The sequence below is a fragment of the Dromiciops gliroides genome, chromosome 6 (assembly GCF_019393635.1).
Source record: "Dromiciops gliroides isolate mDroGli1 chromosome 6, mDroGli1.pri, whole genome shotgun sequence".
In the NCBI taxonomy this organism is placed as follows: domain Eukaryota; kingdom Metazoa; phylum Chordata; class Mammalia; order Microbiotheria; family Microbiotheriidae; genus Dromiciops; species Dromiciops gliroides.
The window spans coordinates 173,610,206-173,637,385 of NC_057866.1; the positions used below are offsets into that span (position 1 = coordinate 173,610,206).

The following is a 27,180-nucleotide window of genomic DNA, read 5'->3' on the forward strand; positions in this document are numbered from 1 at the left end:
TTTCTCCATTAAATCACATTCCTTGGTAATGAGTGAACCAGGATAATGAGAAAAAAGATTAATTATCAAACTCTCAATGTTTCCTGAAGTATTTTGGATAGCTATTTACATCAAACCAGCATGTATGATTCTAATACATGTGACACACAAACACCACACTGTGAGAGGCAAATGTTATATCTTATAGCATCTCATAATGGGAACAGAACCAAATATTTTTATTCCTGTAATATATTACCTATTACATGTGGGGCTATAAAGTCGAAAGCAATTACCCTGCACTCTGAGCTTTGTTTTAAGGAATGCTAATAACCAGGTACTGTATCTGCCTTTTTAACTGCAACGTACTTGCCATACAATTAAATCTTCAGTTGTTAAGGAGCAAATAATGGGGCTCTTTAAAAAAAAGTAACTCTTTCCAAATTAGGGGTTTCCCAAAATTTAAAAGAAAAACCCTTTCTGGAATATAAATAGAACAACTCCTAGAACTTCCCTATCCAACATTTTCCTTTTGTTTTTCTATCATACTTATTTTACTTTCTCCCTCTTTATAAATTGTCACAAAGATAATTAGGGTGATTTCTGGCTAATTTTCAATTTTTTATTGTTTGGTTTTTTTGTTCTTTGTGTTATGTATTGTTACCTATTTTTCTGCTTCTAAATCCCTTTCTCGTACATTAGCTAATAATATCACTGATTATTTGCAAAGGCACTCACCAAAGGAATTGATCCAGTAGGAATGTGTCCTCCATAGGTTTGGCTACAAAGGGGAACAAGAGGAATATTTTGAAGAATCTACACCTGTTCTCTTGGATTTTTAGGCATCTTCAACTAAAAAATGAAAAAAAAAAGATTCAAACAAAGAGTAGCTTAATTGTTTGAAATAGCATAGTTTCAAAAAATAGTAAGAAGAATTGCTATATCTGATCAAGAGATACACAGACCTCAAATACATTCATATTCCTAACTAATCTTTTCATTCCTTTTTGCAATAAATTGCAATCTTTGTATAAGGGTTCTTCTGATAGAGATGATTTCAAAATGCATTAGGAATTTTGAAAAGCCTTATTGTATTAGGAAGAGTAGATTTATCATCACAGTAGTTTGGGTTTTTATTATGTTTTAAAGTGATTTTTTTTTTCTGGCAAACTCTTGCATATGGTTAGTCTGTTTTTCCTTGAGTTTTCTTTTTTCTTAAGTGGGAAGTAAAAAATAAAAGTCTCAGAGCCACTTGTCTGCTGAATCAAAGCAGATACTTCATAGGAATTACATTTTTTTCCTAATGTTTTTGTTTGTAATAACAGTACCTTCATTTCCTATCTCATATTATGTTCAGTGGCTACAATTCACAAAGTACTTTGAAGCTTGGAAACATTCTTCTGGCAACTGAAGGAGGGTACTCTAGTCAAATGGTACTCCTCTCATTTAGGTGAAGGACTGCTTCACTGATTGATCCCATTCTTTACCTGTCTCCAAAAGAAAGGCAGGTTGAAGCCCCAAAAGGTTCTGTATCCATTTGTATGTATTGCTAATTTGGGTTTTAGTTTTTATCTTAATTTTCCTGTCTTTGATTCTCTGATACATATTTCTTTGAATTGTACAGATCATTGGATGAGAAAACATCAATATTTAGTTCATTGATTTCACAGAGTATTTGAAAGACTTCTTTTCAGGACCTTACAACACTGAAGAATTGGACACTATCACCTTGCAAAGTAAACTGATGTCTGAAGCCTGGACATTTGCCGTTCTCAGAAAAACTTGTTGAGCTATTTACTTCACAAAGCCTTATAATTTCTGGTTTCATTAACAAGCAGAGATACAAAAAGGGACGATCCGACATAGTCACTGTTATTATAATTTGGTGTTTGCATAAAACTGATAACTTGTCTTCTTAAGACATTCATTTCATTTTTACATATCCATTTCATACTTGTTATTAGATCCCTGTCTGGGCGCATTGTTGGAGGTGTTTGGTGGTTCTTTACCCTCATCATAATCTCATCCTACACGGCTAATTTAGCTGCCTTCCTGACTGTAGAGAGGATGGTGTCTCCCATTGAAAGTGCTGAGGATCTTTCTAAGCAAACAGAAATTGCTTATGGAACATTAGACTCTGGCTCTACAAAAGAATTTTTTAGGGTAAGATTATTTTATAGCTTCTTATTTTGGTTTTAAATTCCTAATTTTCTTAGTCTCTTGTTTCTTTCGTTCCTCTTGGCATCTGTTAAAAGGTTATTTTAAGAAGGTAATCAATGACAACTATACTACAAATATGTAGACTTGTATCATATTTGAAGTTGCCTGAGTTAGCTTTTTCATGTAGGCTTTGACTTTATTGTCTTATGTCTAGAAGAAAATTGAAAGAGGAAATGCTTAAATTGGGGTATTTTCTGAATCATCTCTTTATAAAATGCTGTTTCTTCCTGAAATAGATGTCTCAATTTGCAGATTAGCACTACAAGTCATAAGGAATGGTCTTAGAAGGTACTATTTAAAGTTGAAAAGCTTATTCTAATTATTGTTGACTGATAATGTGTCTGAATCAAATGTTAATTCCGTGATCACATTGAGTTTGCAATTCCAGCACTCCAAAACAAAACAAGAAAACTCTAATGGTCTTAGAATACTAGCTCCAAAATGGATAGTAGAGTTATAATACAGCATATAAACCACATACATGATATTGTAAGAATATTGTTCATTCTTTGATTGCTATTTTGACATTTCTTCTCTATATGAGGATGCACAAGGGAACTGACATTTCCAATTTCATTTGCTACAACTATTGTTGTCACATGTGAGTTTTTTCTATTAAAGTCATAGAGGAGAACTGATTAAAGTTTCTGTAAAGCTTGACTCTAAGCCAAGACTGAATAAGTGAAATCCAGGTCTCATTTATGTTATATCCAGTCCTAGATCATATAAGTCCTCTATTAAGTTCAGGAAATAATTAGACCATTCCTACAGAAAATGGAATGGAGTCTAATTAAAATCATGCCTGCTGAACCACTACCTACAGCCCTGTACTAAACTTGTCTCTAAACATTTATAGTTGGAGAACTTTCAGAATAGTTTCGGAGAAGGATAGAATACCCTAACTTGGGTAAGATGGAAAGGTTAAGTTTCTCAATCTTTTTTTCTTCATGCATCTAAAGAACACATACAAACAGAGGTAATCTACTTTGGATATTATAATATAGTTTATTATCAGTGAAAAAGGGTTTTTTTTTTTACTGTAGGGGTTGTTGAAAAGTCCTCCAAATGAGTTAGATCATCATGTATTGTTGATTTTGTGGTACTGGGAGGCTGTGTGACATGGTAAAGCTGGTTTTGATGTCAAGAAGAACTGTGCTCTGACATATGCTGCCTATAAGTAGCCTGGAGCAAGTCCCTTAGCTTCTCAGTGCTCTATAAGTTACAGAGACATTATTGACCTTATTAAAAGATATATTGTTCTTATATAGGACTTCCCTATACCAATAAAATAAAAAGTTCAGTCACTATCCCTCTCATGATACTGATTATAGCAGTGATTAGCTCTACAACAACCTTTTTGAGGGTGATGGAATAGTGATTACATCTTTTTTTGTTTGTTTTTTGTTTGTTTGTTTGTTTTTGGCAGGGCAATGAAGGTTAAGTGACTTGCCCAGGGTCACACAGCTAGTTAAGTGTCAAGTGTCTGAGGCTGGATTTGAACTCAGGTCCTCCTGAATCCAAGGCCAGTGCTTTAACCACTGCGCCATCTAGCTGCCCCGACTTACATCTTTTTTAAAAAATATTTCATTAGTTTTTTATACTTGTAGAAGTAACAATAATTTTCATAAGAGATCGGGGTTTTAAAAGCATGCTAGCATTTCTCGTGATTAGCACTGTTTATACTCTTGGCAGAACATATTGGCTCAAGCTGGAAGATTTCAGGGTAGCTTTATTTAGGAAAGAGTACAGAGACCCATATCCTTAATTCCTTGGACATATGTAGCAAATAGTTCAGCATTCTATAATATTCATAGACTGGGAGTTTGATTACCAGTATAATACAAAATGCATCATATTACTGTACCAGGGGAGCTGATGAACATTCTCCAGAGAATCACAGGCAGAATACAGTGCTGAATCTATCCCTCTGCTCTCTTTCCTTGCTCTGGCTCACACTAGGTTTTGTTTGTGGTTAACTCAGAGTAGGAAGGAAGACAAAGAGAGATCATTAGTGGATGCAATGTATTAGAGAAAGTGAGCTGTGTAAATGTACTTCAGAAATAGATAATGTGGTTGTGATAGTTGAACTCCCTTTTGTCACAGGGAGAAGGTATTTAGCATATAAATTACTAAAACAGAATATTATTCAATCCTTAGTCACCAGTTCAGAGTTCAGTAAGCAGAAGCTCTCATAGTTCCTGTAATGGTTCTGTGACCTGGATGAGGGTGGGACTTCTATATGGGTACCTTCAAGTCTTACCCTCCTAATCTTATTCCACTTACTCTTCCTGGCTCTCTTCAATTTATATTCCAGACAAATTTGCTTACTAGTTGTTCTCCATATTCTTCATTCCATTTCCCAACTTATTGCCTTGATTTTATGATGTCCATCTCTATCTCCCACCCAACCCTAGAAAGCACACCTTCCTTATCTCTGTCTCTCAGCATCCTTGTGCTTAGGTGCTACCTCCTCTACAAAGCCTCCCTTGACTACCCTTGTTGCTACTGCTCTCTTCTTCTTCAAAGAACTTCAGATTTACTTATCTGCAGGTTAATTGTATTCCACCCCAGTTTGTCTGCAAAATTGAAACCATATTTTGATAAAATTGGTTTCCTTTGTAATTTCATGCGTTTTATTTTATACATTTAAAAGCACTTTTCTGATGTGTCCATCAATTTCACAGTCAAATGGCACAAAAATGGTTGAGAATCTCTGATCTACTCCAACCTATATTTAAAAAAACACAAAAAAATTATCACTAAAATACAATTGATAAGTAATGTCCACAATTCAAATTGCCTTTACTTGTAGACCTCTATGTTGTTGTTGAGTCATCTCAGTCATGTCCAACTCTTTATTACCGCATTTGGGGTTTTCTTTTTTTTCTTTTCTTTTTTTTTTTTTTGAAGGGCTATGAGGGTTAAGTGACTTGCGAGGGTCACACAGCTAGTAAGAGTCCAGTGTCTGAGGCGGGACTTGGACTCAAATCCTCCTAAATCCAGGGCCAGTGTTTTATTCACTGTGCCACTTGCTGCCCCCTCCATTTGGGGTTTTCTTGACAAAGATACTGGGCTGGTTTTCCATTTCCTTCTTCAACTCATTTTACCTATGAGGAAATTGAAGCAAACAGGATCAAATGATTTCCTAAGCGTCACACAGGTAATAAGTATCTAAGATCAAATTGAACTCAGGTCTTCCTGTTTCCAGGCCTGGTGTTCTATCCACTGTGCCATCTAGCTGTCAACAAAAATCTCTAGTGAGAAGTAATTAATTATCTCTTCAGGTAGCCCATTAAATGTTTGAATCACCACATTATATTGAATAATATAATAGAAGAAGAAGAAGAAGAAGAAGAATTAAAATGTGTTTGAATATCTGTAGCTAGAATTTATATTATGTTTTAAGCTTTGAAAAGTACTCTTAGGAACATTTCATGATCACCTCTCTATCTGATCATACCTCCACAGGTGAACTTTGGGCAATGACAGAACTATTTTCTGATAATTTAGAACGTCATTAATTACTTTGTTTATTATAAAGTTATTAAGCAATAAAATGAATATTACACAAATTACCTACTTTTGAATGATACTAAACTAGGAATTGTACAAAATGAGTTGCAATGACAGAGGTCATTGTTGAGCAAATTTCACAAACACCATTAATGTCCAACAATTTGGTTACTCTGATTGAAAGCATTAGAAAAATCATTTTCTTTTAGTCCTAAAAATGTTGCCTGAAACACCATGACCACATTTCTATCTACAAATTTTCATAATCTACACAAATGTGGTTTATTTAGGATATTGATGTGACTATTCTTTCCTGGGATGGAGGAGGTCACAACCCATCCATGCATCTACCCATCCTGCAATCCATGTTTGTTTGTTTGCTCATATACGCCTTTGATGAAATTCTTCACATTGAAAGTCCTTTGTGCATCTTTCTGTGTAATGTGTTTTGACTAACTCATAGCCACCATTTATTATCCTCTGGGTGATACCCTGATTCAAGTTTTCTGTTACTTCCATGATCCATATCATGAAGTGATTATTTCTCTTTAGCTCATAAAATGCTAAAAGATTATTATTATGCTATAAAATGCTAAATAAAATGTATTAAATATAATAGCTTACAGATATTAAAAGAAATAGCACCTTTCACAAAAAATACTGATTTTAACCAAGAAATAAATACAGCATAAGATTTATCAAAAAGGGTGAAGACATTTAATTAAGATATCTTTTCATATTATGGAATAATTTATATTAATTAACCATGGTTCCTGCATGGCCACAGTAAAAGTACGAGTTTGGTAGGGATAGTAGTTGAAATCAAAACTCCCAGGTGTTAGACAAAGATGCCTGTACCTCCTCTCACCCCCATTTTCTATGGATCATTGGACCCTAAAAGGACTGCTAAGTGGTTACACCAGTGGTTGCTTTGTAGCTATGGGCAGATGGCTCATCTGGGAACCTAGCCTGATACCAGTGAATAAATGGTCTGAGTGGGTTGAAGATAGAGCTGAAGGAGCAAACTCTATGTTCTCTGTCTTTCTGCCAGCTTGCTAACAGACCCACGGCTGATAATTATAGAAAGAAAAAATTCCCATCTGTTCTTTAAGCACACACACACACACACACACACACACACACACACACACACACACACTGTTTGGCTTTTTCTTTTTATTATTTTCAATCAGGTGAGTAAGCCTCCATTTCACTTCCTTGCTCGAAATACACTCAAAATCCTAGGAAGCAAATTATTTCCTATTTGCAAAATCCTTTCCATGTTACCTTCCCACTTTCACTCATAGCAAAAACTGTATATGTTAAGGTCAAACCAAGATGAGAAGTTAATTTGTTGAACCAATTTAAAATATAAGGCAGCATGGCATGGCTGACAGGGGAAAAAATTTCCATCACATGCACTACTAATCTGTGTCTGAATAAATCATATGACCTCTCTGGGCCTCAGTTTCCTCATTTATAAAATAAGGATAATAATAACACTTATCTCAAAAGGTTGCTATGAGGCACAAATTAAAGACAAGGTGCTTCGTAAGCCTTAAATAGAGCAGTTATATTTATTATTATCCAATTTACAGGGGCAGATATTGACAGCAATGTTCAGGAAAGGTAAATGATAGATTTAAGGTGAGGCAGAGCTCAGCTAACATGGCTGAAAATAGAACCAGTTCCTCTCTTCTAATTTTTAATTAAGCTGTCTTGTAAATTGGTACCTTTCATTAGAAGAGAAAAATGATTTCCATAAAATATAAGAAAAATACTTGACCTCATATTATATGTCCCTTCCCCCTGCAAATGCCATGTTAAATTACTGAGTGGAAATCTGTGCTTTCAGATTCCTAGGCAGAGAATTTAGAAATGAACGCTGCCTGCTATTACTGATGGAGGGAAGTAATGAGTGGGTACCAGGCTCCAAATCTACTTGTGGAAATAAACTATCAGATCAATAGAGTTGTCTTTATTTAAGGGTTTCTCAGAAAATGAGCACACATTTCCTTAATCTAGCCAGAGGTGTAATAATGTGAGTGAAGGGTGAGCCTATCACCCATAAACTATACTGAGAGGGCAGACTCTGCATCTTCATCTCCAAGGGTTCTCTGTTCCTAAAGTCCCAACATTTCTTTGGGGAGTCAGAAAATGATGGAGTCTGACTCACTTCAGATCTGCTGATCTCCACTAATTATAGAGGCACTGTAGCATACCTATAATTAAGAGAGAATTAGGCTTTCAATTATAAGCTGCTATTTTGGGTGTTGCACATCTTAGCAATTTCTTTTCTTAATAAAATGGGACAAAAATTGAAACATCTAGGATGTTTTCCTGGATGATGTTTCCAGGGGACCTATATACATTATAAAAATGCATAGATTCACAGACCTCTTAGAACTTTAGAGAACCTTCAATAACAGTTGCTTCTTTCATTGCAATGCATGATGTAGCAAAAAGAGCTCTAGAAATGACTCCATTTCTAGAAACTTGTGCTAGAGTTCTTCCATTCCCACTTATTTTATAATCATATGTAAGCTACTTCAAAATTCTCAACCTTGGTTTCCTCATCTATAAAATAGGAATCATAAAATTTGCCCTCCCTGAACCAGGGAGTTGTGGTGAAGTTCCCAAATAATAATGTACTTTCAAACAACAAACTAGTATAAAAAAACAAAGCGATTGTTACTATTATTAATATTTTTTACTACTACTAACACTTATATGTAATTTTATTTATTTTTATTGTGAGTCAATTGGGGTTAAGTGACTTGCCCAGGGTCACACAGCTAGTAAGTGTTGTGTCTGAGGCCAGATTTGAACTCAGGTCCTCCTGAATCCGGGGCCAGTGCTCTATCCACTGTGCCACCTAGCTGCCCCACTTATATGTCATTTTAAAGCTTGAAAAGTGCTTTACCCATATCTCATTCTATTTTCACAACAATCCTGGAGGTAGGTATTATTTTTATCCTCATTTTACTCATGTGGAAACTGAATTGGTGAGAGGTTAAATGACTTGCCTATAGTCACACAGTTAGTAAATGTCTGAGGCAGTTTTCAACTCAAGTCTTCCTGACTCTAGGTCCTATGCCCTATCTATTGTACCACCAAACTTGATTATAATAATGATTGTGGTGGTGGTGGTGATGATGTTCATAACCATAATAATAACTGTTAGTACAATTATTTGGCTTTAACACTTGAAAAAGACTTTGGAAAGCATGTTGGCCAACCTCTTTATTATGAAGAAATTCTCTCTTAGGGAAACTGAGGCTCAAAGAGGTAGAATTATTTATTTAAGTCTGAAAGGAGTAACAAAGCCAGAATTCACTTTCAGATTCTCAGATGCCTAATCCAATATTTTTCTACTACAACATTCCTATACGTCCTTGATGGTTTGTTTTATGGAATTTCTATCTCCAAACCATTAAACCTACATTGGTTCAGTTGCTTATTATTTCTATTCCTTTGAAAATATTCTCCATTATTTTCAACCATGAAGCATGTATCCCAAATGGTTTAGAGTGTTTACACTTATATTTTAGTCATAGAATCCTCAAGTTTTCTCTTATTTTTTTCCTCCTTTGTCCTAAACTCTGAATTTAGGGCAACTGCTTCATCTGAAATTATTTTTAAATGTGTGACTGAATTTGTGAAGGCCTTGACAAAACAACATTTTATGCAACCTGGGTCTGCCAGGCTTATTCATGGTATCCCAGAATAAGGTAAAACTTTTTTTTTTCCTCTGACATCTTAATTCTACTTCCTGATTTATAAAATGGAACAATTATAAAGAAGAAGAGAGAGATGTCATGTAACAGATAAAAAGGGTATTTGGCCCCAGCTTTTTAGGGTATTCCAAATATCCTTCTTTTGTGATTTCAGCAGAACTCTGACAAATTCTATAGTAAGGGAAGGCAAAGTTTTGGAGATTCCAGATGCTCATTTTCACTATTTTTGTCTTCTTACAACATGATTGCAAAAATTTTAAAAATCAATGAAGAAACATTTCATTCATTCCTGTTTTTCACTGCATGCACATGAGCTTGTTCATCCATAACCATCTGCATGATGCCTGAACCTCTTGTCTACATACTGATGAATAGAAGAGGAAATGAATGAGTAAAAGGCCATGCTGTATCCTGTGCATTGTGAGCTAAAGCTGCTGCAGAAGGAAATGTGATTGGGTGTAACTGACAGCTCCCCAGTGTAACTATGAATATTCTGCCCTCCAGCAACTAGCAAAATTCAGGGAAAATATCTTGTTTTTCCCAGTTAAAACTAGGACAGCAGCATTGGGAAACCAGAACTTTGTCTGGGGCATAAAAAGGATGGCATTTGTAGCTCTTTAGTATAGAAGCAAGGGAACTCAGAACTTAGTGAGCAAGAACAAAGACTTAAAATAATAAGTAACTAGATTGTTGGCTGATATGAGTTCCTCTAGTATGTATATCAGGCAACTTTGCCAGAAGTTGCTCTTCTTCTCTTCCTCCAACCCACCTAAATGAGGGTGCTCTTCATTCCATTGGCTCAAGTGCATTGAGACTTGCCTCAGAAGCAAAAGTTTCTAGTTTTGTTGTTATTCAACAATTCACTCAGGTCAGACTCTTCTTGACCTCATGGATCGAAGCATGGCAAGCCTTTCTATCCTCCACTATCTCTTCAAGTCTGTCCAAGTTCATGTTCATTGTTCCCATGATACTATCTGTCTGTCTCATTCTCCACTGTTCTCTTTTCCTTTTGCTTTCAACCTTTCCCAACATTGGGGTTGTTTCCAATGAGCCCCATCTTCTCATTATGTGGCCAGAGTATTTAAACTTCAACTTCAGTATTTGACCTTCCAGGGAATAGCTCAAATTAAAGTTTTTAAGTGTTGACTGATTGCTCTCCTACCTGTCCAAGGCATTCTCAAAAGTTTTCTCCAGCACCACAATTCAAATTTTATGATTCCAGTTAGCACAGCCACCATGTCTTCTTTCCAAAGGCAAATTGTGAAAGCATAGGTCCTCCCCTTAACCAATAGGCTAGGGAGGTTAATAGATGGCAGTGGAAAGGTGTTTTCAGAGAGGCATTGATCATTCTTCATGAATGATCAGCAGCGTACCCACATTTTTACTTGGTGACTTTAACTAGGCAGGAAAGCCTAGTGCCAGCCTTGGAGTCAAGAAGACCTGGATTTAGTTCTCATGCTTGACACTTAACAGTTCTATGATCACAGGCAAATCACAACTTTTATGAGCCACAGTTTCCTCATCTATAAAGCGAGGAGGTTGGAGTAGATGGTCTTTATAATCCCTTCAAGCTCTAAATCTATAATCCTCTGAACCTACAATAATTCTGCTTGGAATTTGACTCTACCGAAGTTGCAGTAGCCTTAGGCTCTTGTCATAAAGCTGAAGAAAAATGGGTCTTTTTGAAAGGCATTATTACCTCCTGAGAATGGTTATCCCAGGAGACAGAGAAAATAACAAGCAAAAAAAAATTAAGAATTTTCTGTAGTCTCAAAAGCCTCTTTTTTTGATTGTCATGCCTTGAAGAGGATGTCTTAGATTGGAAACATGCAGGATCTTTAGGTGGCTTAGTACTCAGTTTAAAAAAAAGAAATCATCTGCTTTAAGTGATTCCTGTCTCTACCCATTTTTGTCAGACCTGTTGCCATGGTAATAGCCTCAATTCCAGAGCTCTGAAGAAAAGTGAAAGAGAAATTTCAGATTTTCTCCAAATGCTGGTATAGTCATTTTGAAAGGTTAGGTGCTGACTCACTACTAATTATGAATAATGACTAAAAGCATTTGTATCAGTTTCAGCTGAACAGTGTCAGGTTGAATAAAAAGTTATTGCTAAGCAGGTTGAAGAATACTCTTCTGGAGGATAATTTTGCTTGAATGTCACTTTATTTACTGCCAAAAGAAAGCTGGCCAGTGAAACTGATTGCCAATTTCCACCTGGAGGTGAACAATGGGCATTTATTTTTCAGCAGTCTCCAACCCAAAGCATTTTGGACAAGTACAAATGGGTATCACTGTCATGGTGAAGAAAGAAATAATCTTGAGAAGAATACTATTTGAAAATGCATTAAAACTGAAAAGAAACAATAGAACCTCTCCCTTATTAGTAGGATTTACTTCAATGATTTCTTTTTGCCTAAACCTCAATTTACACCTTATAGGGAGTTCATTTATTCACTCCTTTGCTTATCTAACAAGCACATATTGAACACCTGTTGAACATAGGCACTTTGCTAGATATGAGGAAGCTATAGAGATTAAGAAAACCTGAACATCCTGGGGACATCTCAACTTCAAAATGTTCAAAACTGAACTCAGTATCTTTTCGCCAAACCCCTCCCTTTCCCCAGATTTCGCTATTTCTCTTTAACAAAAGACCCCACTATCTTTCCCAGGTTCTCAGGTTCATAAATTTAGCATTATTCTGGACTTGTTTGTTTCTCTCACTTTATATGTACATTCAGTTATCAAATATTGAAGTTTCTGTCTTGATTTTTGGAATTGGATCCCTTCTCTTCACTCACAAAGCTACTAATTTAATCCAGATTCTCATCACCTTTCTCCTAGGTAATTGCAACAACCTTCTAATTAGTCTCTATGCCTCAAGTCTATGTCCACTCCTGACTATTTTACTCAATGAGTATTTTTGTTCAAGTGCAGATCTGACCATCTGACTCTCTCAGACCATCAACTCTAGTGGCATTACTGTCTCTAGGATATATATATATTTGTGTGTATCTATGTATATACATGTAAGTATCTCTGTGTATACATATACATATGTGTATATCTGTGTATACATACATATACACAGACACATATACATGTATATGTGTGTATACATACATACATATTTCTTTCATTAGCTTTTAAAGCCTTGCACAATGCAGTCCCAAAGTATTTATCCAGCCCCATTGTAAATTAAATTATCCCATTTCTTGCCCTCTTTGAGCCAGTAAATCTCTCTCTGTTCCTCACATAGTATTTTGTCTTGAGACCCCATACCTTAGCAGTGGACTTCCCAACTGTATCATATGCAATCCTTCTGCAGCATAGTGAGATGGAGTTCCTCTCTTTCTTTAAAATGTAGATCAAACTGCATTAAGACTTTTCTGATTTCCCTTCTCCTAATTGCTAGTACACACATGGATACATGCTTCATATAAAGTAAATAAATGAAAATGCATACTGAGTACTTAAATACAAGTAATTAAATACAAGCCCTCTCTCCCAGAGCACCTTGTATTTAAGTACTTAGTATGTATTTTCATTTATTTACTTTATATAATGCATGTATCTATATGTGTACTTGTTGCCCCCCTCCCTTAGAATGTAAGCTACTCAGTAACAGGGATTATTTCATTCTTTGTGCTTTGATCCCCAGCACCTGGCACAGTGTGCGGTACATCAGAGGAGCATTATCTGTACTTATTGATTGATTGTTGCCCTCAAGGGACTTACATTCCTGTTACCCTATAAAATTACCAATTAGAGTGTAAATGTGTAGCAATAAAAAGAAAACATTGTGCAGGAACTGGAAAACATTAACTAAACAAAAAAAAAAGTAGGCAGGTAGTGCTCTAGCTAAAAACTAAACCACTGAGAATCAGAATGGGCAAACATGCTCTGTATTTTAAACTGGAGTCAGTATAATGCATATTAAAGACTGAATATTCTGAATAAATTATTTTATAGAAAAATGAAAACACTTTACTAATGTCATCTACATTTTCACTGTATTCTGTTTCCCCAAATCATCTTCTCTTGGTTTTATATGATACATTGAATGCATGAAAAATAGAGGCCAGATGAGTTAACAACCTTTTTTTTTTTTTTTTTTGGTGAGGCAATTGGGGTCAAGTGACTTGCCCAGGGTCACACAGCTAGTAAGTGTTAAGTGTCTGAGGCCGGATTTGAACTCAGGTCCTCCTGAATCCAGGGCCAGTGCTCTATCCACTGCACCATCTAGCTGCCCCAGCTAACAACCTTTTGCATGTGTCAGTGGTAAAATCTTTCTGACCAGTTCCTTAGATCATTTTTAAGGAACTAGTCCTATTAGGAAACAAGGAGAATCTTTGGAGGTCAGAGATTTAATGGTGAGGAAAAGTTTTTGAACAGATATTACGTTGACTTTTAGACCAGTTCTCCAGTTATTGCTATCTCTCAAAAAAGAAATCAAATATGAAAAAATAGAGGAGGTAAAATGTGATTTTTTTCAGGTGATATTTTTACTTTAGTCTTTTCATTCTCCTCTTTTTTTTCTCACCTCTCAACTCCCAAGTTTACACTCCATTCACTGTCTTGCCCTTGATGTTAAAACTTGTTCAGATTAAGCCCTATGCAGTCTTGCATTCCTCCCCATACTTTTTATTCCTATGGAATATTAAAACATAACTCCAGGGCCCAGAAACTAGATATGTCAAGTACCTAAGGCAAGTTGTGTCTATAACAGGAAGTTATGCAGGTGGTCTCTTGTAGTGTCCTCATTGTGTCATTAGCAGGCTTGTTCCCTTTAAAATATATTCAGCTGCAACTGAACAGATTACCAGTCAAGATTACCAGTCAAGGCATATTGATTGCTAACTCAACCAGTTTTGCTGGGACGGCATTTCTTTTTGCAGTCATATTTATTTATTTATTTGTTTATTTGTTTTTATATTCATTCATTCATTCATTTCTGATAAAAGTATTTTATTTTTTCCAGTTACATGTACAGATAGTTCTCAACATTTGTTTATATGAGCTTTCCAATTTCAGATTTTTCTCCCTCCCTCCCTCCCCTCCCCTCCCCTAGATAGCAGGTAATCTGATATAGGTTATACACACACACACATACACACACATACATATATGTATGCATATATGTATGTGTATATATATATATAAAATAACATTAAACATATTTCTGCATTAGTCATGTTATAAGAGAAGAATCAGAGCAATGAGGAAAAACCTCAAATTAGAAAATCAACAGCACCAAAAACAAAAGAAATAGTATGGTTCAATCAGCATCTATACTCCACTTTTTTTTTTCTGGATTTGGAGATCCCCTTCTATCATGAGTCCCCTGGAACTCTTCTGTACCATTTGCATTGGTGAGAAGAATCCAGTCCATCACAGTAGATCAACATACAATGTTGATGATACTGTGTACAATGTTCTTCTGGTTCTGCTCATCTCACTCATCATCAGTTCATGCAAGACCTTCCAAGTTTCTCTGAACTCCTCCTGCTCATTATTTCTTACAGAACAATAGAATTCCATTACATTCATATGCCACAACTTGTTCAGCCATTCCTCAATTAGTGGGCAACCCCTCAATTTCAAATTCCTTGCCACCACAAAAAGAGCAGCTATAAATATTTTTGTATATGTGGTCCTTTTCCCTTTTATGATCTCTTTGGGAAAAATACCCCAAAGTGGTATTGCTGTGTCAAAGGGTATGCACAACTTTATAGCCCTTTGGGCATAATCCCAGATTGCTCTCCAGAATGGTTGGGTCAGTTCACAGCTCCACCAACAATGCATTAGTGTTCCAATTTTCCCACAGCTTCTCCAACATTTATTATTTTCCTTTTTTGTCATATTAGCCAATCTGATAGTTGTCAGGTGGTACCTCAGAGTTGTTTTAATTTGCATCTCTCTAACCAATAGTGATTTAGAGCATTTTTTCATATGGGAATAGATAGCTTTGATTTCTTCATCAGAAAACTCCCTGTTCATATCCTTTGACCATTTCTCAATTGGGAAATGACTTGGATTCATATAAATTTGATTTAGTTCCCTATATATTTTAGAAATGAGACCTTTATCAGAAGTACTGGCCATAAAAATTGTTTCCCAGCTTTCTGCCTCCCTTCTAATTTTGGATGCATTGCTTCTGTTTGTACAAAACCTTTTTAATTTAATGTAATCAAAATCATCCATTTTGCATTTCATAATATTCTGTAGCTCTTGTTTCATCATAAACTGTTCCCCTTTCCAAAGATCTGAAAGGAAAACTATTCCTTCCTCTCCTAATTTACCTATGATATCACCTCTTTTGCCTAATCATGTACTCATTTTGACCTTATTTTAGTATAAGGTGTAAGATGTTGGTCTATGCCTAATTTCTGCCATACTATCTTCCAGTTTTCCCAGCAGTTTTTGTCAAATACTGAATTCCTATTCCAGAAGCTGGAGTCTTTGGGTTTATCAAACACTACATTACTAATGTCATTTGCTACTGTGTCTCCTGTGCCAGCCTATTCCATTGATCTTCCATTTTATTTCTTAGCCAGTAGCAGGTAGTTTTGATTACTGCCGCTTTATAGTAAAGCTCCAGGTTTGATACAACTAACCCACCTTCCTGCGCATTTTTTTTTCATTATTTCCCTTGATATTCTTGACTTTTTGTTTTTCCAGATGAAATTTGTTATTATTTTTTCTAGGTCTATAAAATAATTTTAAGGTAGTCTGATTGGTATAGTGCTGAATTAATTTAGGTAGAATTGTCATTTTCACTGTATTAGCTCTGCCTATCCATGAGCAATTTATATCATTCCATTTATTTAGATCTGATTTGATTTGTGTGAAAAGTGTTTGGTAATTATGTTCATATAGTTCCTGGATTTGTCTTGGCAAGTAGATTCCCAGGTATTATATATTATCTACCATTACTTTAAATGGAATTTCTCTTTCTATCTCTTGCTGCTGGACTTTGTTGGTCAGGTATGGAAATGCTGATGATGTATGTGGATTTGTTTTATATTCTGCTACTTTGGTAAAGTTGTTAATTGTTTCAAGTAATTTTTGACTTGATTCTCTACGTATACCATCATATCATCTGCAAATAGTGATAGTTTTGTTTTCTCCTTGCCTATTCTAATCCCTTTAATTCCTTTTTCTTCTCTGATTGCTAACGTTAACATTTCTAGTACAATATTGAATAATAGAGGTAATAATGGACATCCCCCTTTCACCCATGATCTTATTGGGAAGTCCTCTAACTTATCTCCATTATATATAATACTTGCAGATGGTTTTAGGTAGATACTGCTTACTATTTTAAAGAAAGCTCCACCTATTCCTAAACTCTCTAGTGTTTTTATTAGGAATGGGTGCTGTATTTTTTCAAAAGCTTTCTCTGCATCTATTGAGATAATCATATGATTTTGGTTAGTTTTCTTATTGATGTGGTTGACTATGTTGATAGTTTTTTCCTAATGTTGAACCAGCCCTGCATTCCTGGTATAATTCCCACCTGGTCATAGTGTATTATCCTGGTGATCACTGGCTGTAATCTCCTGACTAATATCTTATTTAAGATTTTAGCATCAATATTCATTAGGGAAATGGGTCTATAATTTTCTTTCTCTGTTTTTGCTCTGCCTGGTTTTGGTATTACCACCATATTTGTGTCGTAAAACGAATTTGATAGAACTCCTTCTTCACCTATTTTCTCAAATAATTTGTATAATATTGGAATTAATTGTTTTTTAAATGTTTGGTAGAATTCACCTGTAAACCCATAGTCATATTTATTTTTTAAGAAAACTGAGTTTGAACATTCTGCCTACATTGTCTAAAGGGGCATTGTCCATTGACTTAAAAATCACGGAAACTTTGAATTAAAAGAGGAATTTAGAGGTCATGTTTTTCTGTCCTTCTTCCCCATGCAAATATTGTTCCTATCCAATCCTTGACAGATCATTCATTCTATCCCTGCATGAATATTGTTTTTTGTGATGAACAGCTTACTACTTTTCATGTTGTTAATTTCTTGATAAACCCTTATGAATAGTGAATTTGTTTATGTATTGAGTTGAATTTTACATACCTGTAACTTCTGCTATGGTCCCAATTCTGCATTCTGGAAAGACAAACTCTTCCAATGATAGTGTAGCTCCCAGAACTGGATGCCATGGATATGGTTGGAGGTTTTAAACATTATGTTATTAATGAAACATGTTTCATTGATTTTTTGACAAGTATTTTATATAATATACTCATATTGATTTTAGACCCGAGGAAATATTCAAGTTTTATTTTCATATAAATTGCTATGTAGTCATCCTACACTCATGAATTCAATTATTTTGATTAATTACATTTAATTAAATGAAGGACTTCATATTTGTCACCATTAACATTGATCATTGCATTTGCTCCAACTTACCAAAATAAATTTGAATCTTGAACCTTGTATCCAAATTAAAACTTGAAGCTTTGTGTTATAGGAAGATTTTAAGAATGTATTTTCTTGGTGCAGTGGATAAAACACTGTCCCTGGATTCAGGAGGACCTGAGTTCAGATCTGACCTCAGACACTTGACATTTACTAGGTGTGTGACCCTGGGCAAGTCATTGCCATGCAAAAAAACCCAAAAAAGAATGTGCTTTCTATATCAAGAATATAAAATGTGGAGATAAATTGACTACTGTATTGTTCCACTAGAACTCTACCTCCTGGTTGACCCTGATTCTTTAATCATCAATTTTTAAGATGTCATTGTTCAACCATTTCCAAATCCACCTAACAATACTACATTCATTGAACCCGCCCCTTCCCCACACCCACTTATCCCTCTATTCCTTGTAATATGGATTCCTTTTCTCATTACTATTTTAAGGAAAAATCTATTGACCTTTCAGTCCTTACCTTGCCTTCCCTCCCCTTTAGTATTTGATACTGTAAACAACCCTTCCTTTTTAATAGCTAATCTGCTTTTGACTTCCAAGTGTTGTCAAAGTAATGGGATAAAGACTTTTAGGTCCTCTACAATCTAATAACCACTTACCTTTCCAGATTTCCTTTAAACCACTCCCCTTTATATACACTCCACAGAAGTTGGGCTTGTTTCATTCTTTGTACCTGTGTACCAGCCAGACTCTTAGCTTGCCTTCTTCCCATCTTTTGGCCTTTTCTCACATTTTCACTAATGCACCAGATTACACTCCTATATCTTACCTTAAGAGGTCATCCCTTTCCTTTGAGAAATAACTCAAGTATCATCATATATTTGATTTTTCCCCCTGATCTCCTCTCACCCATATGATAAGAATTTATTTTCCCTCAGATTTCCCATAGAAAATTGCCTGGACCTGGACTACTCTTTTGCAAATATATTATAGTAATCTAGGTACATGAATCACTCCACTCCCATTATTTGGTTGTTTCATAATTATTTATGTGTGTGTGTATTTTTGTATGTACATATGTGTATGTAAATGTTTATATGCATATATATATACACATATAGATATGGATATCAATGAGTGTATATCTATAGATACACCTGTGTGATTATAAATGCTGTGAGACCAGACACTGTGTTTATGCATATTTCATCACCAGAATCCATCATTGTACCTTTCATTTTGGGGGTGTTGGTGTTGTTGGTCTAGACTTATGATTTAAGCTGTGTCAGGACCTCCTTCTATGGAAGCTCACTCCACTGAGGCAAATTAGTAGCTCATCTCTAACTTCTAGTTTTATAGAGTTGTCTGAATCACTGAGAGGTTAAATAACTTGCCCAGAGAATATGACCTACTTGGTCTTACTGATACCAAGACCAATTTTCTAACCATTATGCCACATGGCCCCTACAAATTACTACCTATAGGGATTGATTTACAAATGTTTGTTAAATTGAATGGTCCCATCTAACCAAATGTCTTGATCTTGCCCATAAAAATATGAGAGCTATACAATGTGCTATGATGTATCAAATTACTTTATCTTAAAAGGGAATGACCCCAAAAGACTGCTGTCCAGAAGTCAAGATTTCGATTTTCCATTCCACAGTGCTAGTTCATATTGTCATTATTTATATTTATCTGTCTCTTTTTTTCTCAGTCTTTTTCTCTTTGTCTCTGTATCTCTGGACAAATCAGTATAACAAATTATGTGCATGTGTGCTAAGTTTCTGATATGATGCCTCTGTAATATTATGTTAGGAAGGGAAAAGAGAGATTAAATTAAAGTACTTTGGGAGAGCTTAAATACTTAACTAGTCAAGAAGAAAATAACATACAACAAATGCTAATGTAAATAGAATGTGCAATATTGATTCAAAATCTCTACATAGAGCAGAGTTATAGAGATTTAAAAATGGAAAGATGATTTTGTCAAAACAAAACAATGATCACCCTTAGGCTCAATTACTAGGTGGTAAAATATCTTTTAACAAGCCACTTGATAACTTTAGACCTTGGTTTATACATCTTTAAAGTAAACAAATGTATCTGTCTAAAATTATTTTGCTAAAACATTCTGAGGCTTAATAAGATAATATTTGCAAAGTTATTTTAGCTTCTTCAAATGCATGATCTGTGAATACATGGTGTTTTCATTTTCATTTTTTCTAAAGCATAATTATAATAATTAACACTTTTGGGGGGGAATGCCCTTGAAAATTTTAAAATGCTCTTTTCCTCATCATTTATAAGTAGTCATTTTAAGTAAATACATTATTTTAGTTTTTAGTTATTAGTGGGAAAATATTATGAGACAAGCGAGATAGAATGTAACAGAATATGAGTAAACTTTAACTTTTTCATTCCAATAGAGTTTGCTAAAGTTTCTAAGGGTTGAATAGTAAGTATATCCACCAAGGGAACAAAATAAACTGAAACAAGATATCTTATCTTTTTTATTGATATCACTCAAATATTAATTAAAACGGAAAATAGTGAGGTCTCCAATCAAGATTGTATATACATGGGATTCAATGGTTTTTAATTAGTACTTCCCCACCAAATTCTATTATAAATGAATATAGTAAAAGATGCCTTTTCATTTGTAAGGAAATTAATTAGTTTGCTATGTCTCCAGCTTTATAGTTATAAGAGAAAAGGCATACTCAAAGAAGTTTAAAAAAATGATTAAGTACATTCAATGAATGTAACCTTTATTTGATGTATAATGAATTAATTTTATTATGAAAATATGGAAAAATTATTCTTTAAGCCGAAATATTGGTTTCAATATAGTGATGGACTCAGAACTATGTATTTTGATTGAATAAGGTTTTGTCAGGGATATTGTTTTTACAATTGCAGCATCCTTTTTCTTTTATTTCTTTATCCATTTCTTTATTCATTTGTTTGTTTGTTTGTTTATTTTTTGCAGGGGGAACGAGGGTTAAGTAACTTACCCAGGGTCATGCAGCTAGTGAGTGTCAAGTGTCTGAGGCTGGATTTGAATGCAGGTTGTTTTGAATCCAGGGCTGGTGCTTTATCCACTGTGTCACTGAGCTGCCCCCTCCTTTTTCTAAAATAGAATTTCTACCATCCGCTTAGTTACAGTTTAAAGAAGTCCTAATTCATTTCTTACACTGTGTTCTTCATGCTGTATTTTTTCTCCATGAAGATAAGAAAGTTCTTATCAATTATAATTATTTTTTAAAAAAAGTTAAAAGGAAACAAAATCTCTTTGTCTTCTATTAACTTGTTGGAATTACTATTGAATAAATGGACTTGGGTTAAATTAATCCTCTCAGTATCTTTTCCCTATCTATCTGATCTTCACCCAAAATACTGACCCATTTGTTCATTAATTTAACCAATATTTATTAAATATCTGCTGTTCATGAGGTAGCATGATAACCCCTTTTGGAGTAAACAAATAAAGAATAAAACAAGGTCCCTAAAATATTCTTTTCTAAAAGAGAGAAAAAATATAAATTATATACAGTTAACTATAATGTTGTTGGTCAGTCATTTTAGTCAGGTCTGACTCTGACCCAATTTGGGGTTTTCTTGGTGAAAATACTATAGTGTGGTTTGTCATTTCCTTCTCCAGCTTATTGTACACATGAAGAAACTGATATAAACAGAGTTAAGTGACTTGCCATGGGTCACACAGTTAGTTAGTGATTATCTGAGGCCATATTTGAACTCAGGTCTTCTTGAATCCAGATCTGGAATACTATCCACTATGCCATCTAGCTGCTCATAAGTATGAATAAATACAAAGAAATAAATCCCAAAACACTTACTATTCAGAGTTGGAGAAATCTTGCATTTGACTGGGAAAGATCATGGGAGGTATCATGGGGAAAATGGTATTTGAACTGAATGATGAAGGAAAACAGAATTTTTATCAGTGGAGCAGGATCACCCCAGGCATATGGGGAGAATATAAGCTAGTGGCTGAGGAAGGAAACATGAGGCATTTTCAGGGAATGTTAATTGTCAAATTTGTTTGGAGCTCTGCTCTGTGAAGAGGAGTAATAGGACATGATGAAAAGTAGATTGGAGCTAAATTTTGGAAGGTCTTTGAAAACATGCTAAGTAATTTGGACTTAATAGAGCATCATTGGAGGTCATTGGATTGTTATTTCATTGTTTTAATTCTACTTTTCTAATTGATTTATTTGACTTTTTATAGTTATATTTGTATAGATTATAGCTGATCAGAATAAAAACTTTTATACTACTGCAATATCAAGAAAGAAAACCAGAATAGGATTTCCTGTGTAATAAACTGTATTATATTGTATTAATTTTGAAGAGCTGTGCTTTGGGAGGATTATGGTCAGTGAGACATAGAAAGGATTTGATTACAACAAAATTCTTCCCTTCTTCATCAAGGCAATGAGAATAATATAGCCTCAGACCTGAGCTGCAAATATAAGGCAGCCTAGTGGAATTGGGAAACATCAAAGATTGTAGGTAATTGTAAGTAGTTCTCTACTAAAATCTAAAAGATATAGTCCTTAGAAAATTCAGATGGCCAGCAATCTTGGGTTATTTGGATGGTGGGGTAGACCAAGGAGTAGCCTTGTATTGCAAATGGCAAATGTGTTTTGGGCCTGGTCAGTTTTCTATTCCATTATTGGTACTAGTCTCCTCCTATGATGGGCTTGCTCCTTTCTCAATGGTTTAGCTTCTAGTTTTTTGTTTGTTTTTGTTTGTTTTTGTTTTGTTTTGTTTTTTAAAGAAATAGTATGGTTCAATCTGCATTCATATTCCACAGTTCTTTTTTTCTGTATTTGGAGAGTATTTTCCATGAGTCCTTTGGAACTATCTTGTACCATTGTATTACTGAGAATTATCAAGTCTATCACAGTTGATCAATACATAATGTTGGTGATACTGTGCAAAATGTTCTTCTGGTTCTGCTTATCTCACTCAACATCAGTTCATGCAAGTCCTTCCAAGTTTCTCTGAAATCTGCCTGTTCATCCTTTCTTTCTTTCTTTCTTCTTCTTCTTCTTCTTCTTCTTCTTCTTCTTCTTCTTCTTCTTCTTCTTCTCCTTCTTCTTCTTCTTCTTCTTCTTCTTCTTCTTCTTCTTCTTCTTCTTCTTCTTCTTCTTCTTCTTCTTCTTCTTTTTTGTGGGGCAATGAGGGGTAACTGACTTATCCATGGTCACACAGCTAGTAAATGTCAAGTGTCTGAGGTCATATTTGAACTCAGGTACTCCTGAATCCAGGGCCTGTGCTTTAACCACTGTGCCACCTAGCTGCCCCCTGCTCATCCTTTCTTATAGCACAATAGAATTCCATTACATTCACATACCACAACTTGTTTAGCCATTCCCCAATTTATGGACAACCCCTCAATTTCCAATTCCTTGCCACCACAAAAAGAGCAACTATAAATATTTCTGTACATGTGGGTCCTTTAACCTTTTCCATGATCTCTTTGTGAAAAGACCCAATAGTGTTATTGCTGGGTCAAAGGGTATGCACAGCTTTATAGCCCTTTGGGCATAATTCCAAATTGCTCTCCAGAATGGTTGGATCCGTTCATAGCTCCACCAACAATGCATTGGTGTTGCAATTTTCCCACAGCTTCTCCAACATTTATTGTTTTCCTTTTTTGTCATATTAGCCAATCTGATAGGTGTCAGGTGGTATCTCAGAGTTGTTTTAATTTGCATCTCTCTAACCAATAGTGATTTAGAGCACTTTTTAAGGTTGGTTGGGATATATAATTCTGGAGGTTTTGAGACCTAGGGTGTAATACCAGCTCTCCAACTAAAATTTGACCCTAGGCAAGGCACTTAGCAATAATAATTGATATCTGTTCTTTAGGAATTTCCTGTACAATTATCCTTTCGATGCCTTAGCAGCTAAATACCTTTGGAATAATTCCGAAGTATGCTTTCTTGGCTAACTTATTCTCACCCCTACACAATTTCTCTGGATATCACACTTGTAATATTTAGGGGAAACACATTCTAAATATATCGTACTCTATTTAAGTGGATTTCAATATTGGTCTCCCATTAAAATAAGTTCTCTCTGGAATTCTAGGAATAAGTGACTTGCCCAAAGTCACAGACGTAGGTAAACAAATGTAACTCTTTCCACTGCACCTTTCTCCAAAGCGCCTTCTAAATGTTTTAAGTGACTTAGGCATGGGAATGAATTTGGCACAAATATGTTCTTCCTCCCTTACCTCAGGACACCTGTCTCTAATCCCCTTCTCTTATTCATCCCTCCAAACTCAGAAAAATAAATGTTATTCCTCCCTAAAGTTAACTTCTTGAAAGCTACCCTTGCAGATTCCTATGGGCCTTGGGTCTCACACTTATCCTTTATATTGCCCAAATGTTCAGTCTTCCTTTCTCTCTGGATGCCTCCTCTGTCTTCATATATGCTCTAATCTCCTCTACCTTGAACAAAGACTCACTTGCCCCTGCAATATTCTGTAACTGTCATTTTCCCCCTTCCTTTCACTATAGACCCTGTATGCTATTAATACTTATTTACCAACAACCTCCTTAACTATTAACATCTAGATTATATACTACTACCCTATAGAAACTGTTTTCTTTGAGATCATTAGTAACTTCATTTTCATTTACTCTAATAAGCTTTCCCCTATCTTCCTTCTCTGACCACTTTGAATGATTTGACATCTGAAAAACCTGTGTCTTGAAACTGTCTTCTTTTGGCTTCCAGAACAATTCTGACTTTTTATTGTATGGATTTGTTTCTTATATGTTTAATACTGGGTCTCTCTTCTGTCCTTTAACTGTAGCCTCAGTTCTATTCTCTCTTTGCCTTTCTATAGTTTCTCTTCAAGAACTCACCCATTTTCATGATGTTAACCAGCACCTTTGTGCTGCTAATAACTTCCAAATCTATATTTCCAGTTAACTAATAGATATTTTCATTTTATAAATTACTGTTATTTAACATTCTTTAGGCTAAAATTATGTTGAAAATTCATTACCTTCCCCTACCTAAACTAAAAACAAAACTTTCTCCCTTGATACCTACTTCTGGCAGCAACAATAATATCTTTCTAGACCCTCAAGTTAAAACACTTGGAGCCATCTTTGATTCATCTCGCTCCCTCATTTTTCACATCCAAGTATTCAACTCATTTGCTTTTTCCCCCCTTTAGTTCTCCCTTTCTCTCTATTCTCATTGTTTCTAGCACTGTATGCATTAATTGCTATAGTATCATTCTAGCTGGTCTCTCTGACCAGTATCCTCTTCCTTTAATACATATTAAACACTGCTACCAGTCTAATAAAATACTTCACCTAACCTGCTAAAATCCATCAGTGAGTTCCTTGTTTCCTATTACTTAAAATATAAGTTTCTCTGCCTTGTCTTCAAGGATACCCATTTTATAACCCTCATGTTGTTTGTTGCCTACTCATGACACTCGTAAAGATGAATGGATTGACACATAGAAGATAATACCCAAGCTGGGAAAGTTTAATGCCAAAGAAATACAGAGGGTTTTGCAGTGGGTAAAATTTAGAGGCAGAGGATGGAGATTCAGATACCAATTATTGGCTGCATAACATTTGAAAAGTAACAACCTCTCCAGGTCTTTGCTTTTTCTTCACCTATAAAATAAAAAGTTCATATTAGGTAGCTTCCATGGTCTTTTCTAGATTCAAATTCCAATTGTATGCAGCCAATAATTAATTGTACTGCAAATCTTTAGCAATCAATATTTACATTGCTATCAATTGAGAAAACAAAAACCATAAAGAGTATATTTTAGGTGTTGTTTTAGGGGTGTTTGTACTGATTTTTAGTTCTTCAGTAGGGTTGTATGACAGTTGAGACCACTGTAACACTATGCTCTCTGACTGCCAAGAATAGTAACTAGCAGGGGTATTATTTGAGTCTATCATTACATTTATAATTTAGAAGACCTTAGCCTAAGTTAAACCCCATATGAGCCCTGATAGTCTTTGTCCTAACGAGATTCATTGTCTAGAATGTCTAATTGAAATTATGCAAAAGGGCAAAGATAATTTTTCAAAGAGCACCAGGGTTAAAGTTAGGTATCTAGGCACTACTTCTTAGGGTCTAGGTGACTGTGAACAAGTTACTTAAGTCATGTCAACAATCTCTTTGAGTCAGTTTCAACTTGTAAACTGGGATAGTAAAATTTGTGCTACTTATAGGAAGGAATTATAGAAAGGCAAGTGCTTATATGCATATGAATAATTGCTATTTTATTAGTAATAGTATTGACAAAGAAAGGCCTAGAAAACCATATAAAGTTCTGAAAGTCTTATATAAAGCATTCTCAATCCCACATCATACTGTGATTCATTTTCTTCTTAATCACGTCATTCTATTTAATAATTTTCAATTTAGTCTCTGAAAATATAATCCTAGATGTTATAACAGAAAACAACCAGAAAATAGGATTTGCCCAATAGATTTATTATAAATAGTGATATTTATTCTAAAAACTAGGTTTATGTGAAATAGAGGCAGATATCTTTAATCCTAAGTGAAGTAATTTTCTAGAATGTCCTTATGTAATTGCTAAATTATATAATTAGAAGTATTCTGGGGGCAGCTAGGTGGTACAGTGGATAAAACACTGACCCTGGATTCAGGAGTACCTGAGTTCAAATCCGGCCTCAAACACTTGACACTTACTAGCTGTGTGACCCTGGGCAAGTCACTTAACTATCATTGCCCCACAAAATTTTTAAAAAAGTGTTCTGTTTGATTCAAGAGGCAGAACTAGAAATAGTGGGTGGATGCTGCAAAAAGGCAAATATAGGCTTGATATAATTAAGAAAAAAAGTCATAACAATTGTGGCCATCCACATTGCAATGGCCTGCTTCAGGAGATGATGATGATGATGTTGAAGAAGAATAACATTTTAAAAGTGCTTTAAGATTTGTAAAATATTTTACAATATGACCTCATTTTATATTCACAACAACCCTGAGAGGTAAGAACTATCGCTCTCCTATTTTACAGGTGAGACAAATAGCCGTTAAGTGACTTTCCCAGGGTCACACTGTCTGAGGCCAGTTTTGATTTCACATCTTCCCTATTCCTTTTCCAAAACTATATCCACTGCACTCCTCTCAGCTGTGGTCTTCAAGAAAAAGTTAAATCATCACTTATCAGGTGTATCTTAGAAGGAATTTTTGTCAAAGTATGGGTCTGACTAGCTCTTTTAATAATTCAATCAATAAGCAAGTATTAAGCACCTCATAATATGACCTGGTTTGATAGCAACAATTC

At 35.0% G+C, this 27,180-nt stretch overlaps 1 protein-coding gene across 6 annotated transcripts in view; it reads left to right on the top strand.

Annotated features, from left to right (window-relative positions):
• GRIA2 (glutamate ionotropic receptor AMPA type subunit 2) overlaps positions 1 to 27,180 on the top strand; it is a 189,834-nt gene that overhangs the window by 156,785 nt on the left and 5,869 nt on the right. For all 6 annotated transcript variants that reach the window (XR_006353611.1, XM_043971832.1, XM_043971829.1 and 3 more), the window contains exon 12: positions 1,944 to 2,142. Coding sequence is in view for 5 of the 6 variants with exons in the window: in XM_043971832.1 (XP_043827767.1) it covers positions 1,944 to 2,142 (199 nt within the window). In the remaining variant the exon portion in view is untranslated. The remainder of the gene's footprint in view (positions 1 to 1,943; positions 2,143 to 27,180) is intronic.